This window comes from Perognathus longimembris, chromosome 4 (assembly GCF_023159225.1).
Source record: "Perognathus longimembris pacificus isolate PPM17 chromosome 4, ASM2315922v1, whole genome shotgun sequence".
NCBI lineage: Eukaryota > Metazoa > Chordata > Mammalia > Rodentia > Heteromyidae > Perognathus > Perognathus longimembris.
The window spans coordinates 28,778,363-28,791,300 of NC_063164.1; the positions used below are offsets into that span (position 1 = coordinate 28,778,363).

The 12,938-nt window shown below is 38.0% G+C and overlaps 1 protein-coding gene across 4 annotated transcripts in view; it reads left to right on the plus strand.

The window, feature by feature from the left end:
* Als2 (alsin Rho guanine nucleotide exchange factor ALS2) overlaps positions 1-12,938 on the plus strand; it is a 78,477-nt gene that overhangs the window by 31,650 nt on the left and 33,889 nt on the right. For all 4 annotated transcript variants that reach the window (XM_048344952.1, XM_048344953.1, XM_048344954.1 and 1 more), the window contains 4 exons: positions 2,975-3,157; positions 6,807-6,978; positions 9,261-9,441; positions 11,877-11,942. In XM_048344952.1, coding sequence (XP_048200909.1) covers positions 2,975-3,157; positions 6,807-6,978; positions 9,261-9,441; positions 11,877-11,942 — 602 coding nt within the window. The remainder of the gene's footprint in view (positions 1-2,974; positions 3,158-6,806; positions 6,979-9,260; positions 9,442-11,876; positions 11,943-12,938) is intronic.

The window sequence follows — 12,938 nt, forward strand, 5'->3', positions numbered from 1 at the left end:
TCTGCCTCATGAGTAGCTAGGTTTATAGGCGTAAGCCACCATTTCCTGGCTCCGTGTAATTCTAGAACAGTGTTCTTCAACTCTTTTTCTTTTGTTGTAACATCTGAAGTGTTATACAAGTTGTTTTTAGCTTTTCTTTAGTCTTCTTTTTTGTTGGCAGTACTAGAATTTGAACTCAAGAGTTTTGTTCTTGCCAGGTTGGCTCTTTATCATTGATCCATGCCTCTAGTCTTTTACTGCCCTGGTTGTTTTGAAACAGGGTCTTGCTTTTTGCCTAGGTCCATGCTTGGACTTCAGTCCTTTTGTTTTGCTTCCATAGCTAGGATGATAGGTGCACACCATCATGTCCAAGTTTTTCCATTGAGTTAGAGTCTGCCCAAGCTGGCCTATAGGAGGAACAGTGGTCTTTCTAGCCTCCCACAAAGCTAGAATTACAGGCTTGAGCCAACATACTCTACAACAGCTTCTCTTTCTCCTCCTCCCTTCTTTTCTTCTACAAAGGTATGGGTTTTTTTTGGCTTGAGACAGTATAGTATGCACCTGAAGAATCACAGAATGTGATATGGAGCAATGGAGCCTTTGTTTATGTAGCTTAATTATGATGCCTCTCTTGTCCCAGGAGAAACTCTTCTATTGAGAAGAAACGCGTTAAAAAAAGGGCAGTTACTTTAATGTGAGGATCGTGATCGAAGTGTATACTACAGTATTCTAATATTTCACATGTCAAAGGCATAGTATGTATTTCTTACTAAGACACTGATGCTTTTCTTTTCAGTGAATTTAATTTTACTGGGAAGAAATAACAACAAAACAGTGGGGAATGTTAAGAATAAGCTACTAATTCTTGCTTCAGTCTTCAATAATAAGCCATCTGGTATCTGTTGCTGTTTTTTAGTTGAATAAAGTAAGAAGTGTACTTATACTAAAGGAAGTTTTGTAGAACATAGTTGGAGATCCAAGAAATCAAACATTTATTTAGGATTTTAGAGATGAGAGAACAGGATTTGTAACAGGGTTTGACTGCATTCTTTCATGATACATACAGAAAATTACAATATCAAGATTTTGACTTTTTAAAATTCATATTTGGGGAAGGGCACAAATGTTTTTAAGTGATGCTAGAGATTGAACCTGGGGCCTTATGCATGTTAGGTAAGTGCGCTAGAACTTCACTATTTTTCCAGCATGGGTAAGAATGATTTCTGGTCATTCTAATTAGCCTATAAAAATTAAAAGACAAGAGATTTGCATTTGTTTTGATAAAAGATTAAGATTACATACTTGAAATCCTTAGAAAAAGAAAAACAAAAGCAGGAGGATTGTGAGTTTGAGTTCAACCTGGGCTACATAGTGAGACCCTATCTCAAAAAAAGAAGGGAGGGGGGCTGGGGATATAGCCTAGTGGCAAGAGTGCCTGCCTCGGATACACGAGGCCCTAGGTTCGATTCCCCAGCACCACATATACAGAAAACGGTCAGAAGCGGCGCTGTGGCTCAAGTGGCAGAGTGTTATCCTTGAGCGGGAAGAAGCCAGGGACAGTGCTCAGGCCCTGAGTCCAAGGCCCAGGACTGGCCAAAAAAAAAAAAAAAAAAGAAGGGAGGGGAGGGGTACGTTTTTTTTGTGGAAGTTTTAATTCATTCTTTTCAGAACAAACCAAAATCACTCATTTGGATAGCTTGAATTTGAGAAGAGAATGTCTTATCAGAAGAAGATATCCGTATTATAGTGGAGATGGGCAGAAGTAAACACAGGCCCAGACAATCCCCTAATACTTGGATCTTACCTAGACATAAAGGATCTAATGGTTTAGAGTTGTTTATCTATCTAGGGGTCAAGGCTGAAGCTAGATCAGGAGACTGGAGGTTGTAGTTCTGTAGCAGTACACTTTCTCTACTGAAATCTCCTGTGGAATCCCATGCATAAGATAGATCAATGGCAACTGCTTTAGTTGAAGAATTGGAAGGTACCTACATCCCTGGTACCTGCCTTCTCATTGTAGCTCCTAAATCACTCCATGGGCCCTAAGATTTGAAATTCAGTTGTTTAAAGCATTGGTTCTTAAACTTCAGAATATGTCAGAATCATCTAGAGGTCTTGGGAAACGATTTCTGGATCCCACTCTAGGTAAGTGTGGGGCCTGAGATGTTCATGTCTACCATGTTTTACATGATCTGCTGCTGCTGCTGCTGCACGTCTCCCTCTTTAGCAACCACTAGTCTAGAGGTCCACATACATGGGCTTCTCAGGGTCTTACCTGTTTCAACATCAGAGAGATAGTGAGTTACCCATGGGGAAACTGAATGTTAGCACCTCACAGTTTGTCAAGAGTAAAGTTATCCCCTATTAGGTCTTTAAATGTGCATCCTACATATCAGTTTTAGAGTAGGGCCCTAGAAATTTCTGAGGTTCTTGATTGTAATACTGGATATTTGTAGGAACTTCAAAAACAACATAAAAACTTACATCTGTTTCTTTTTTCTTTTTAAATTCTATTTTTTCTGATTTTTGTGAAAATAAAACAGTTCATGTCCAGGCGCTGGTGGCTCATGGCTGTATTCTTAGCTACGTAGGAGGCTGAGATCTAAGGATCATAGTTGGAAGCCAGCCCAGGCAGGAAAGGCTGTGAGACTCTTATCTCCAATTGACTACCTAAAAACTAGAAGTGGAGCTGTGGCACAAAGTAGTAAGGTGCTAGCCTTGACCAAAAAAGTTCAGGGATAGTGCCCAGGCCCTAAGGTCCCCCATGACCAACAACAACAACAACAACAAAAAGTTCCAAATTAAAAAGCTGAACATGGGATTTATTATTATTTTTTCTTACATTGGTTACATTGCTGAGTGAATGTTGCCCTCTGAGGTATGGCTGACTTTGTATCATACTTGCTTAAGTAACCTAACATTACAGTTTCTGTGGATCTCAAGCTCTCTCTGACTGACTTGGTCTTGGACCAATAATACCTTTCTTTTGTCACAGCTAAGCAGTGAAAACGGAGTCTGGAATGTAGCTGCAGGCCAGGATTATTCCCTGTTTTTAGTGGATACAGAAGATTTCCAGCCTGGCTTGTATTACAGTGGCCGACAGGACCCCGAAGATGGTGCCAATCTTTCAGAGAATCCCAGTGCTACTAAGACTCCAGTACTTCTCTCTTGTAGCAAGGTGAGCAAGAATTAGATTCTAAGGTCCACATTCCAAAATACAGGAGGAGTCTCTTGATTTGCTGTTATTTGTATATATGTCTAAGAAGCCCTCTTTTATTTAAAATTGAAAACTTTAAACAATTACATACTCCTTTCACTCCTCCTTCTACCTTATTCTTTCCATAGGTCCCAACACCATTTAGTGTACTGTAACTTGCTTTGTCCATTATCTGTCCTTGGTTACAATGTAGGATTTAGGCTCTCCTCTTCATTGCTGTGTCCTCATTACATATATTAAAATTTTTTTTTCTATATATGTGGTGCTGAGGAATCAAACCCAGGGCTTCATGTATATGAGGCAAGCACTTTTACCACTAGGCCATATTCTCAGCCCTATTTTTTAATTTTTATTTATTTTATTTTTGAGACTGTGTCTTACTGTGTAGTTGAGGATGGCCTTAAATCTCAATCTTTGTGATGGCCTTATATCTCAATCTTCCAGGTGCTGGGATTATAACTGGGTGCTGCTGTGTTTACCACTTTTTAAGTATTTGTTGAATTTACATCATCTTGTGGGAATTTTGAAAAGCACTTTTCATATATAAGTTGTTGTGTTTTATGGATCCCTCACAGGTAAATTAGAGTATAAATAGAGTAGATGGATTTGTAACTGTTAAGTGGGAAGTACAAACTGCAAGGTCCTGAGATGGGCTCATGGCAGACCATGAAAGCCTGACAGAGCTCTGTTTTTACCACTTCACCTGTTCTCTTAGTTTTTAATATCCTTTTCTTTTGAAAATCTGATAACTCACATGTCACAAGGAATTTAGTCACCAACACTAGTGCATTCTGTCTGGAATTCTTATTCTTAGTAACAACTGTTCTCCTCTGGCCTTTGTTTTAGTGCTTGGTTTGGCCCTTGACCTATATATGGCCTGTTTTTCAGGCATGCAATTTGGTTCTTTGTGTTTGTTGGCCCCGGCTCCACATTCCCTGTAAAAGGTTTCACAGTTTTGATAAAGGATAAAATAGATGAAATAGTGGCAAAAGGGAAGAGGTTCTAGAGTGTATCAATGCTGTCATGGAATGTTAGTGTTCTACTGGGTATGCAATATCCTGCCTATGTAGCTTAATAAGGCTTTATGAATAAACACATTGAATGGTTTTGCTTATTTTATAAGGGATAAATAGTAAAGGTTTCTTTTAAAGACAATCATTCCTAGGCTGGGAGTGTAGCTCAGTGGTAAACTGCTTGCCTCACATGCATGAAGGTCTGAGTTAAATTCCTCAGTGCTACATACATAGGAGAAGCCAGAAGTAGAGCTGTGGTTCAAGTGATAGGGCACTAACTTTGAGCAAAACAAGCTCAGGGACAAGTGCTCAAAGCCCTGAGTTCAAGCCCTAGGACTGGCCAAAAAAAAAAAAAAAGAAATTATTCCTCCTATTTCCTTCTCCTTCTTTTCTTTTGGAGGGAATGGTATGGGGGATGGTTATAGCACTGGGGATTGAACTCTAGGCTCTCTTACTTGATTGTTTCTTGTAAGGGTTTGTTTTTTTGTAGTTGTTTTCTCTTTTTCTTTGAGATAGGGTGTTGTTGCTCTCTCTGTAGCCTAGGCTGCCTTGAGCTCCTAATTTCAAGTGATTTCCAATCTCAGCCTTTCACATGCTGAGATTACTGATACTGCTATCATACACATTGTGTAACTCCTATCTTCCTTTATCCATTCATCTGCCAGTGAGCACCTAGGTTAATTTCATGTCTTGGTTATTGTGAATAGCACTGCAGTAAACATGAGTGCAGATGTCTCTTTGTTGTATTGATTTTGATTCCTTTGGGAAACTGTCCAGTAGTGGGATTGCTGGATCATATAATTATTCTGCCTTTTGGGGAACCTTCGTATGCTTTTCTCTAAATGGCTCTACTAATTTACATGTTTACTAATCATGCCTTGAGTTCTTCTTTCTTTATATCCTTACCAACATTTTTCATTTTGATAATATTTCAAACTGTAGTGAAATATATCATTATGGTTTTAATCTGCATGAATAGTGATGAGATTGTTTTTCATATACTTGCCAGCCATTTGTCATTTGCAAACTTTCTTTTGAGAAATATCTATTCAGTTTGTCTTTTTGGTGACAGGGCCTTGCTACTTAGCCCAGGCTGGCCTAGAATTCACAATTCTCTTGCCTCTACCTCCCAAGTATTATTCACTTTTATTTATTTATTTTTCCCAGTCCTGAGGCTCAAACTCCAGGTTTGGATGCTGTCCCTGAGCTCCTTTTTGTTCAAGGCTAGTACTCTACCATTTTGAGCCACAGCACCACTTCTGGCTTTGTCTGTGATTAATTGGAGATAAGAGTTTCACAGACTTTCCTACCCTGACTGGCTTTGAACCATGATCCTCAGATCTCAGCATCCTGAATAACTAGGATTATATGCATGAGCCACCAGCACCCATCTATGTATTGCTCATTTTTTAATTGGATTATTTAAACTTTGTGCTTTTTTGCTATTTTTTTAATTCATTATACACTTTGTGTATTAATCCTATGTTGGATGAATAATTTACAAGTTGTCTATTCTCTTTTATTTTTTTTTTGCCAGTCCTGGGCTTGGACTCGGCCTGAGCACTGTCCCTGGCTTCTTCTTGCTCAAGGCTAGCACTCTGCCACTTGAGTCACAGCGCCACTTCTGGCCATTTTCTATATATGTGGTGCTGGGGAATCGAACCCAGAGCTTCGGGTATAAGAGGCAAGCACTCTTGCCACTAGCCCATATCCCCAGCCTAAGTTGTCTATTCTCTTTATTTTTCTTTTTCTTTGAAGAATTATTTGAGTTTGATATAATTCCATTTGTCAGTTTTTTCTGTTGTTTCTGGTGCTTTTGAGATCATACCCAAAAATATCTTTCCCCAGACCAATATCCTAAAGCATTTCCTTCATATGTTCTTAAAGAAAAGTCCCTTATGTTCCACTTTGAAGAGGAAGATAGGTTCTAGGTCCTTGATACTTTTATATGAAGTACAGAGCTCCTCTTTGTTCTCATTTCTCTTATTTCATGCAAAAGGGGCTCCTGAGCCATGTAACAGTTGGGTCTTTATGTTGCTAGGGTGTCTGTGGTTCTAGTCACTTGTAAGTGAAATAAAAAAATATCTTGGAGGGGCTGGGAATGTGGTAGAGTGCTTGCCTAGCATGCAGGAAGCCCTGGGTTTAATTCCTCAGCACCACATAAACAGAAAAGGCCAGAAGTGGCGCTGTGCCTCAAGTGGTAGAGAGCTAGCCTTGAGCAAAAAGAAGCCAGGGACAGTGCTTAGGCCTGGAGTTTGAGCCCCAGGACTGGCGTGTGTGTGTGTGTGTGTGTGTGTGTGTGTGTGTGTGTGTGTGTGTGTGTATGTATCGTAGTTATTGAAAGTATATTTATATATGTATATATTCACAATAGTGCGCCAATAAACAAACTAAAAAAATTAAAAAGGCTCTAACCATCTTGTTTATAAATTCTCACTGTCCAATTTCAAGCTATAAATGGTTAATATTCTGCTTTTAAAATACTTCCATATTTAACTGTGGGCTCTTGCCAGCAAAATGAGTCATCATCTTTGCCATGCCACGTTGCTGCTCATGCACTGTGTTTTATTTTTTACAATCTTTTTCTTTTTTTTTAGCTGGGATATATAAGCAGAGTAACAGCAGGAAAAGATAATTATCTCGCCTTGGTAGACAAAAACATTATGGGATATATTGCCAGTCTCCATGAGTTGGCTACTACGGAAAGACGGTTCTATTCAAAACTAAGTGATATCAAGTCTCAGATACTCAGGCCTCTTCTCAGTTTAGGTAAGTTGAGACCTCTCCCCAGCCCACCCCAAGTCATTAAATTCTAGCTTTAACTGTTCTTCCTATATCATAAATCAATAAAGCCACACTGGGTTCTAGTGGCTTACACCTGTAATTCTAGCTACTGAAGAGGCTGAGACCTAGAGGATGGAGATTCAAAGGTAGCCCAGGCCGAAAAGTCTGCAAGACTCCATTTCAAGTTAATCACCAAAATACTCAGTTGGAGTCATGATTCAAGTAGTAGAGTGATGGCTGTGAGCAAGAAACTCCAGTGAAATTTTGAAGCCTTGAGTTTAAGCCTCCGTACTGACATAAAAACAAAGGAAGGGAGGGAAAAAGCAAACTTTTTTTTCTTCCTATTTTAGAAAGAGACAAGATTTCTCTAAGTTACCCAGGTTGGCCTTGAACTCCTACGTTCAAGCAATCTTCCTGCCTCTGCCTCCCTAGTAGGTAGGAACCACAGCTGTGTGTCACTACTTTAAGAAAGTCTTTTTTTTGCTGGGGGGGGGGTGTCAGTTGTGGGGCTTGAACTCAGTGCCTGGGCACTGTCTCTAAGCCTCTTTGTGTTCAAGGCTAGCATTCTACCACTTGGATTAATTAATTAAGTTGTTAACTGGAGGTATGAGTCGCACAGGGACCTTTCTGCCTTGGCTGGCTTTGAACTTGATCCTCAGACCTCAGCCTCCTGAGGAGCTAGGATTATAGGCATGAGCCACGGGCATCCAACTAAGAAAATCGGGATTTACAAGTCATTCTTAAGGGTCTTATTCTACATTAGTGTAAGCTGATGATACCTGGAAGCCTGCTACTTTTTTGCTCAGCTACAAAGAGGGATTGGGAGTGAGGCTATGTAGAGGTAATAGGTTACCATAGCCCTTAATCAGATACCACTGTCTGGATATACTAGGTACTTGAGTCTCTAGGATAGTAGAAAGGAATGCAACATAGAGATGGGGGCAGTTGTTGAAGATAACCTTCCCTTGCCCCCTCCTCCAGGTTTGATTTGCATTTAGAAAATGGACAGTGAGTTTTCTTTTTCATTCCCCTGCTTTTTCTTCTTTTCTTTTCTTTTCTTTTTTTTTTTTTTTTTGGTGCTAGTTCTGGGGCTTGAAGTCAGGGCCTAGGCACTGCCCCTGAACTGCTGTGCTCAAGGTTAATGCTCTACTTCTTTGAGCCACAGTGTGATTTTTGGCTTTTTTTTTTCTAGTAGTTAATTGGAGATAAGTGTCTCAGGGACTTTCCTGTCTGAGCTGGCTTTGAACTGCAATCCTTACATCTAAGCCTCCTGAGTAGCTAGGATGAAGCCACCAATGCCCGGCTCCCCTGGTCTCTTCTGAGGATGCCATTTTGCATTAAGATGATATTGGTTGGAGTAAATCTTTGTCAAATGGAAAATCATCTACTTTTCACACAACTGATTTACAATCTTTGTGAATACAATCCCTGTGTAAATTGGGGACCCTGCATTTATTTTGTTTTTAATATATTTTGTTTTGTTGTGTATTGTAGAGTCCCCATTCTGAATATTCTTCTCCTTATGCTGGGACTATCTTTAGGGCTTAGGCAAAGAAAGAAAGCAGCCCAAACTGAAGGGAAAATACAGCTTGCCCTTTCCTAGGCCTGTTTCCTGACGCCTGTGGTCTTACTTGGTCTACTCATCAGCCTCATTGCTTGGAATAAAGTCCTAAAAATGAGGAACTTGATTTTGGAAAAGGCAAGTAATATGCCAGTGTCATCTGAGTTTTAGATTCCTTCTTGCACTGAAGACGTAGCCTTGTAGGATGAGTAAGGGCTGAGTAGAGCCGAAGTTAGGATAAGAAGTTGGAAATGTTATCATAATTACAGGAGAGAATTTAATTAATTACTGCTGTCACTAATTGTATGAAATTAGATAATTCTTTTTCCTTTTCTTGGCTTTAGCTCATTTTCAAATTTTAAGGAGTATTTGGCTGATAGCACCCAGGAAAGTTTTTGTTTGTTTGTTTGTTTTGACTGTTGGTTGGTTTGTAAGATCCTGAGATATTAGTACTAGATCTTTTGGGTCAGAATTGTAGCATTCCTGTGAATGTGTTTTAAATATATTTCTTAGATGACTGGTCCCCATGATCTCTGAAGTTGCTTTATGTCATTACTTCTGCAAATTATTTGGGTTCCATAGGTAAGAATATACCCCAACAGGTTAAGTATTCTTTGAAAAGAAAAATTTATAATACTGATCTTAGGACCACAAGAAAGTATGTGTTCTTTGTGATGTTGTAGTCATCATCAGTATTTTGTTACAGAAAATTTGGGTACTGTGACTACAGTCCAGCTGTTGCAGGACGTGGCAAGCCGATTCAGCAAGCTGTGTTACTTAATTGGCCAGCATGGAGCCTCACTGAGCAGCTTCCTTCAAGGGGTAAAGGAAGCCAGGAGTTTGGTCATTCTGAAGCATGCAAGTCTCTTCTTGGATAGTTATACAGAGCAAGTATCCAGTCCTGTGTCATGTTCAATCTCTACAGGGTTATTCTGCCAAAGGAGAGCAGGTCCTTAATCAGAAGAGACTAGATTAGGGAGAGTGACAAGGTAATAGAAATTAAAAAGCAATATTTTAATCTTAAACCAACTGTAGTTCTGCATTGCCAAACCTCATTGTTCATTAAAATTTGCATAAAGGAATTGGAAGCAGTGGTGCATGCCTTAGGAGACTGAGGCTGGAGGATTTTGGGTTTAAGGTCTGCCTGGGCTACATAGTGAGATTAAAGCCAGCCTGGGCTACATAGGAAGTCCTTCTCTCAAAAAACCAACACCTTTCCAGCCAACTAAAGAAATGTACTATAGTAAATCTGGTCATTTGTTTTCTTAAGTAAATTATACTAAAATTGGAGGAAAGAAGTAACTTATTTTAAGACCAGTTGTAAATATGCAGCTATTTTGATGTCTGCATTTTTAACTGTTGTATAAATGAAGAAAAAAGGACTGACTATATTTGACATAAAAATATTTTCCTAAGAAAATCTACCATAGTTATCCAAGGTTTTTCTGTATTTTTTAAAACATTTTAAATTAAAGTAGCCTAAGTAGATTTGAAATTTTAGCTTAAAACATTTCTTTTTTCTTGATTTATAGTTTGATATTATGATTCAAGGCCTAATTGAAGTCTTATTTTAATGCATACTAGGCTATGCTGTCAGTATGAAATATGTATTGTCTTTATTGCTTATTTATTCATGCCTCATCCTAATAACAAACACTGAGTGCCAGCAAGTGCCAGGCACTGCATGGAGCTCCTGATTCACTGCCATGATAATAGCATGGATCAGAGAGAAGCACTTTCCATCTGGGGGTTCATGCTCTACCTGGTTTTTGTTTAGGTTATTTAAAGCATGAGTAATATATGCTCGTTATTGAAAACTTCAAACAAAGAAAACCAAAGGGATATTTAAAGTTGCCCTTATTCCTGCCAATAGAAATAACTCTTGTTAAATCATTTTAGTGTTTTTCCTTTTAGACTTACATATATAAGGAATTTCAGTTCTAAGCAAATTAAGTACACTTAAAACTGTTGTTTGAGGTGTACCACCTTGGTTTGAATATTTTAAGTCACATCTTTCAAACATGAAAAATATTAATACAACTTGATACTTGAAAAATTACATTTTTGGGGGGCTGGGAATATGGCCTAGTGGTAGAGTGCTCACCTCGTATACATGAAGCCCTGGGTTCGATTCCTCAGCACCACATACATAGATAAAAGCCAGAAGTGGCGCTGTGGCTCAAGTGGTAGAGTACTAGCCTTGAGCAAAAAGAAGCCAGGGACAGTGCTCAGGCCCTGAGTCCATGCCCCAGGACTGGCAACAAAAACAAAACAAATAAAAAATTACATTTTTGTTTGAGTGAAGCGTTCAGCTTTTACTAGTATAATTTTCTTCTTTTGACTCATATTTATCTCATAATACCTCTATTAATTTGTTTTTCTTTTCTGATTCTTTTTTTTTCTCAAATTTTTATTATCAAACTGATGTACAGAGAGGTTACAGTATCATACGTTGGGCATTGGATACATTTCTTGTACTGTTTGTTGCCTTGTCCCTCATGCCCCCCTCCCTTCTTTTCTGATTCTTTAGGCCAGATGCTTGAAAGAAAATTTATTTTGATACCTTGAGCTGCTTTTTAAAACATTATATTTTAGATAGGAAAAATAAAAGTAGACATAGATGCATTTTAAAATTATTTGAATTATAAAATATACCTAAAATATATTTTAGGTGACACTGTAGTAGTATGTAGATTCTACTGTAGTAAAATAACATCTAAATTTACCATAATCAACCTTTTTTTAAAGAAAGACTCCAGTACCTGGGGCTGTTTTTAGAGAGCCTTTTTCTTCTCTCACAGAATTGGTTGATTGCAAGGCTCCAGATCATGAAAGACATGTAGTTGATTCACATCAGTTTATCTATATTTGTTCCCTAGCAGTATGTCAATATTTAATCAACATTTTCTGATTCTCAGGCTCTTTTAATTATGTTTAATTACCTTCAGTGTTGTTCATTTTCTGAAGGCTTAACTGAGAAACCTGAAGTAAAGGGAAAATTTTCATTAAAGATCCAACAATTTTAATCATATTTTCTCCAGCTTGTTAAGTTACCAATTAACTTACCTGCTGGGTAAATTCTGGCAACTTCTGTTCAACTTCAGGTGTTTTCAGAAGTTTCTTTTTGTATAACATTTTTATAAAGCTAGCATTCACTTTTTGCCCCTGCCTGCTGTTTTTCTCAGTCCTTTACAGTTTATGAATGTTCTGAGACTCATTGGTGAGATTTTAAGAAGTGTTTGTTCTAGACACTTGTTTGAAAAATGTTTGTACTAGCTTAAATTTCACCATTAATGTAAATGTGTTTTCTTCTTCACTTAAGGTATTGTACATCAATTACAAATTTCCTGGTCATGGGCGGATTCCAGCTTCTTGCTAAGCCTGCCATGTAAGCAAACACATACCTTCCAGTTATCTTTGTAATACCCTGAGATCAAATTTTATATTTTTTCAGATGCCCAAGGAAAGCCTTGATGTCATTTTACCCAGAATAAAAATGTAGACTTTGATTAACTCATAAAGTACAGGTACCAATAGCCCCTGGCTGCCATTAGAGTACTAGGACATTGAAATAAGTGCCTAACTGGAAGGCACAAGATCAGGGTCTTTCTTTAGTATTGCCATAACTCTTCACCCCATAAGCCTAATTTTTAAAAAATTATTAAATTGTTATTTTAAAGGTGATGTACAGAGTGGTTACAGTTACATAAGTAGGGTAGTGAGTATATTGCTTTTTGGACAGTGGTGTCACTCCTTCCCTCACTCTCTCCCAGTTTTTCCCTCTAATTTTTTTTTTTAATCTGAAAAAGAGAATAGGTCTAGAGAGGCATGACATAGTGATAGAGTGGTCATCTAGCATTCACAAAGCCCTAAGTTCAAATCCCAGTACCTCCAAAAAATAAAAAAGAGAACTTTTTCTCTCATGATAGTAAGTAATAAATAATATCAGAGTCAGTTATAACAATGCATGCATTGCATGAATATAAAATGTTTGCATGTAGCTTTTGGATAAATAATATAAAAACCCTTGGTATGAGACTAGTAAGCTTGAACTGTGTTGTGTCTCAACACATGTTCTAGCAATAAAGGCAAGTTAAAAAAATTCTACTTTAGTAGAAAGTATTTGAATTATTTGCTTCTAATCCATATTTAACAAATGTTAAGGCAAACACTCTTGCCACTAGGCCATATTCCCAGCCCTAACAAATGTTAAGGTTTTAGCTTTTTTCTTTTAGTCTTCTAAATAGGAGTATTAACATCTTTATCTCACTTTGGATCTTAGAAAATGCTTTTAATATATCACCATTAAAGATGATTAAGCTTTTTGTATATATTATTTGCAGGGCTAACCACTCCTATCCTAAAAATTAGAGAAATTGATTTT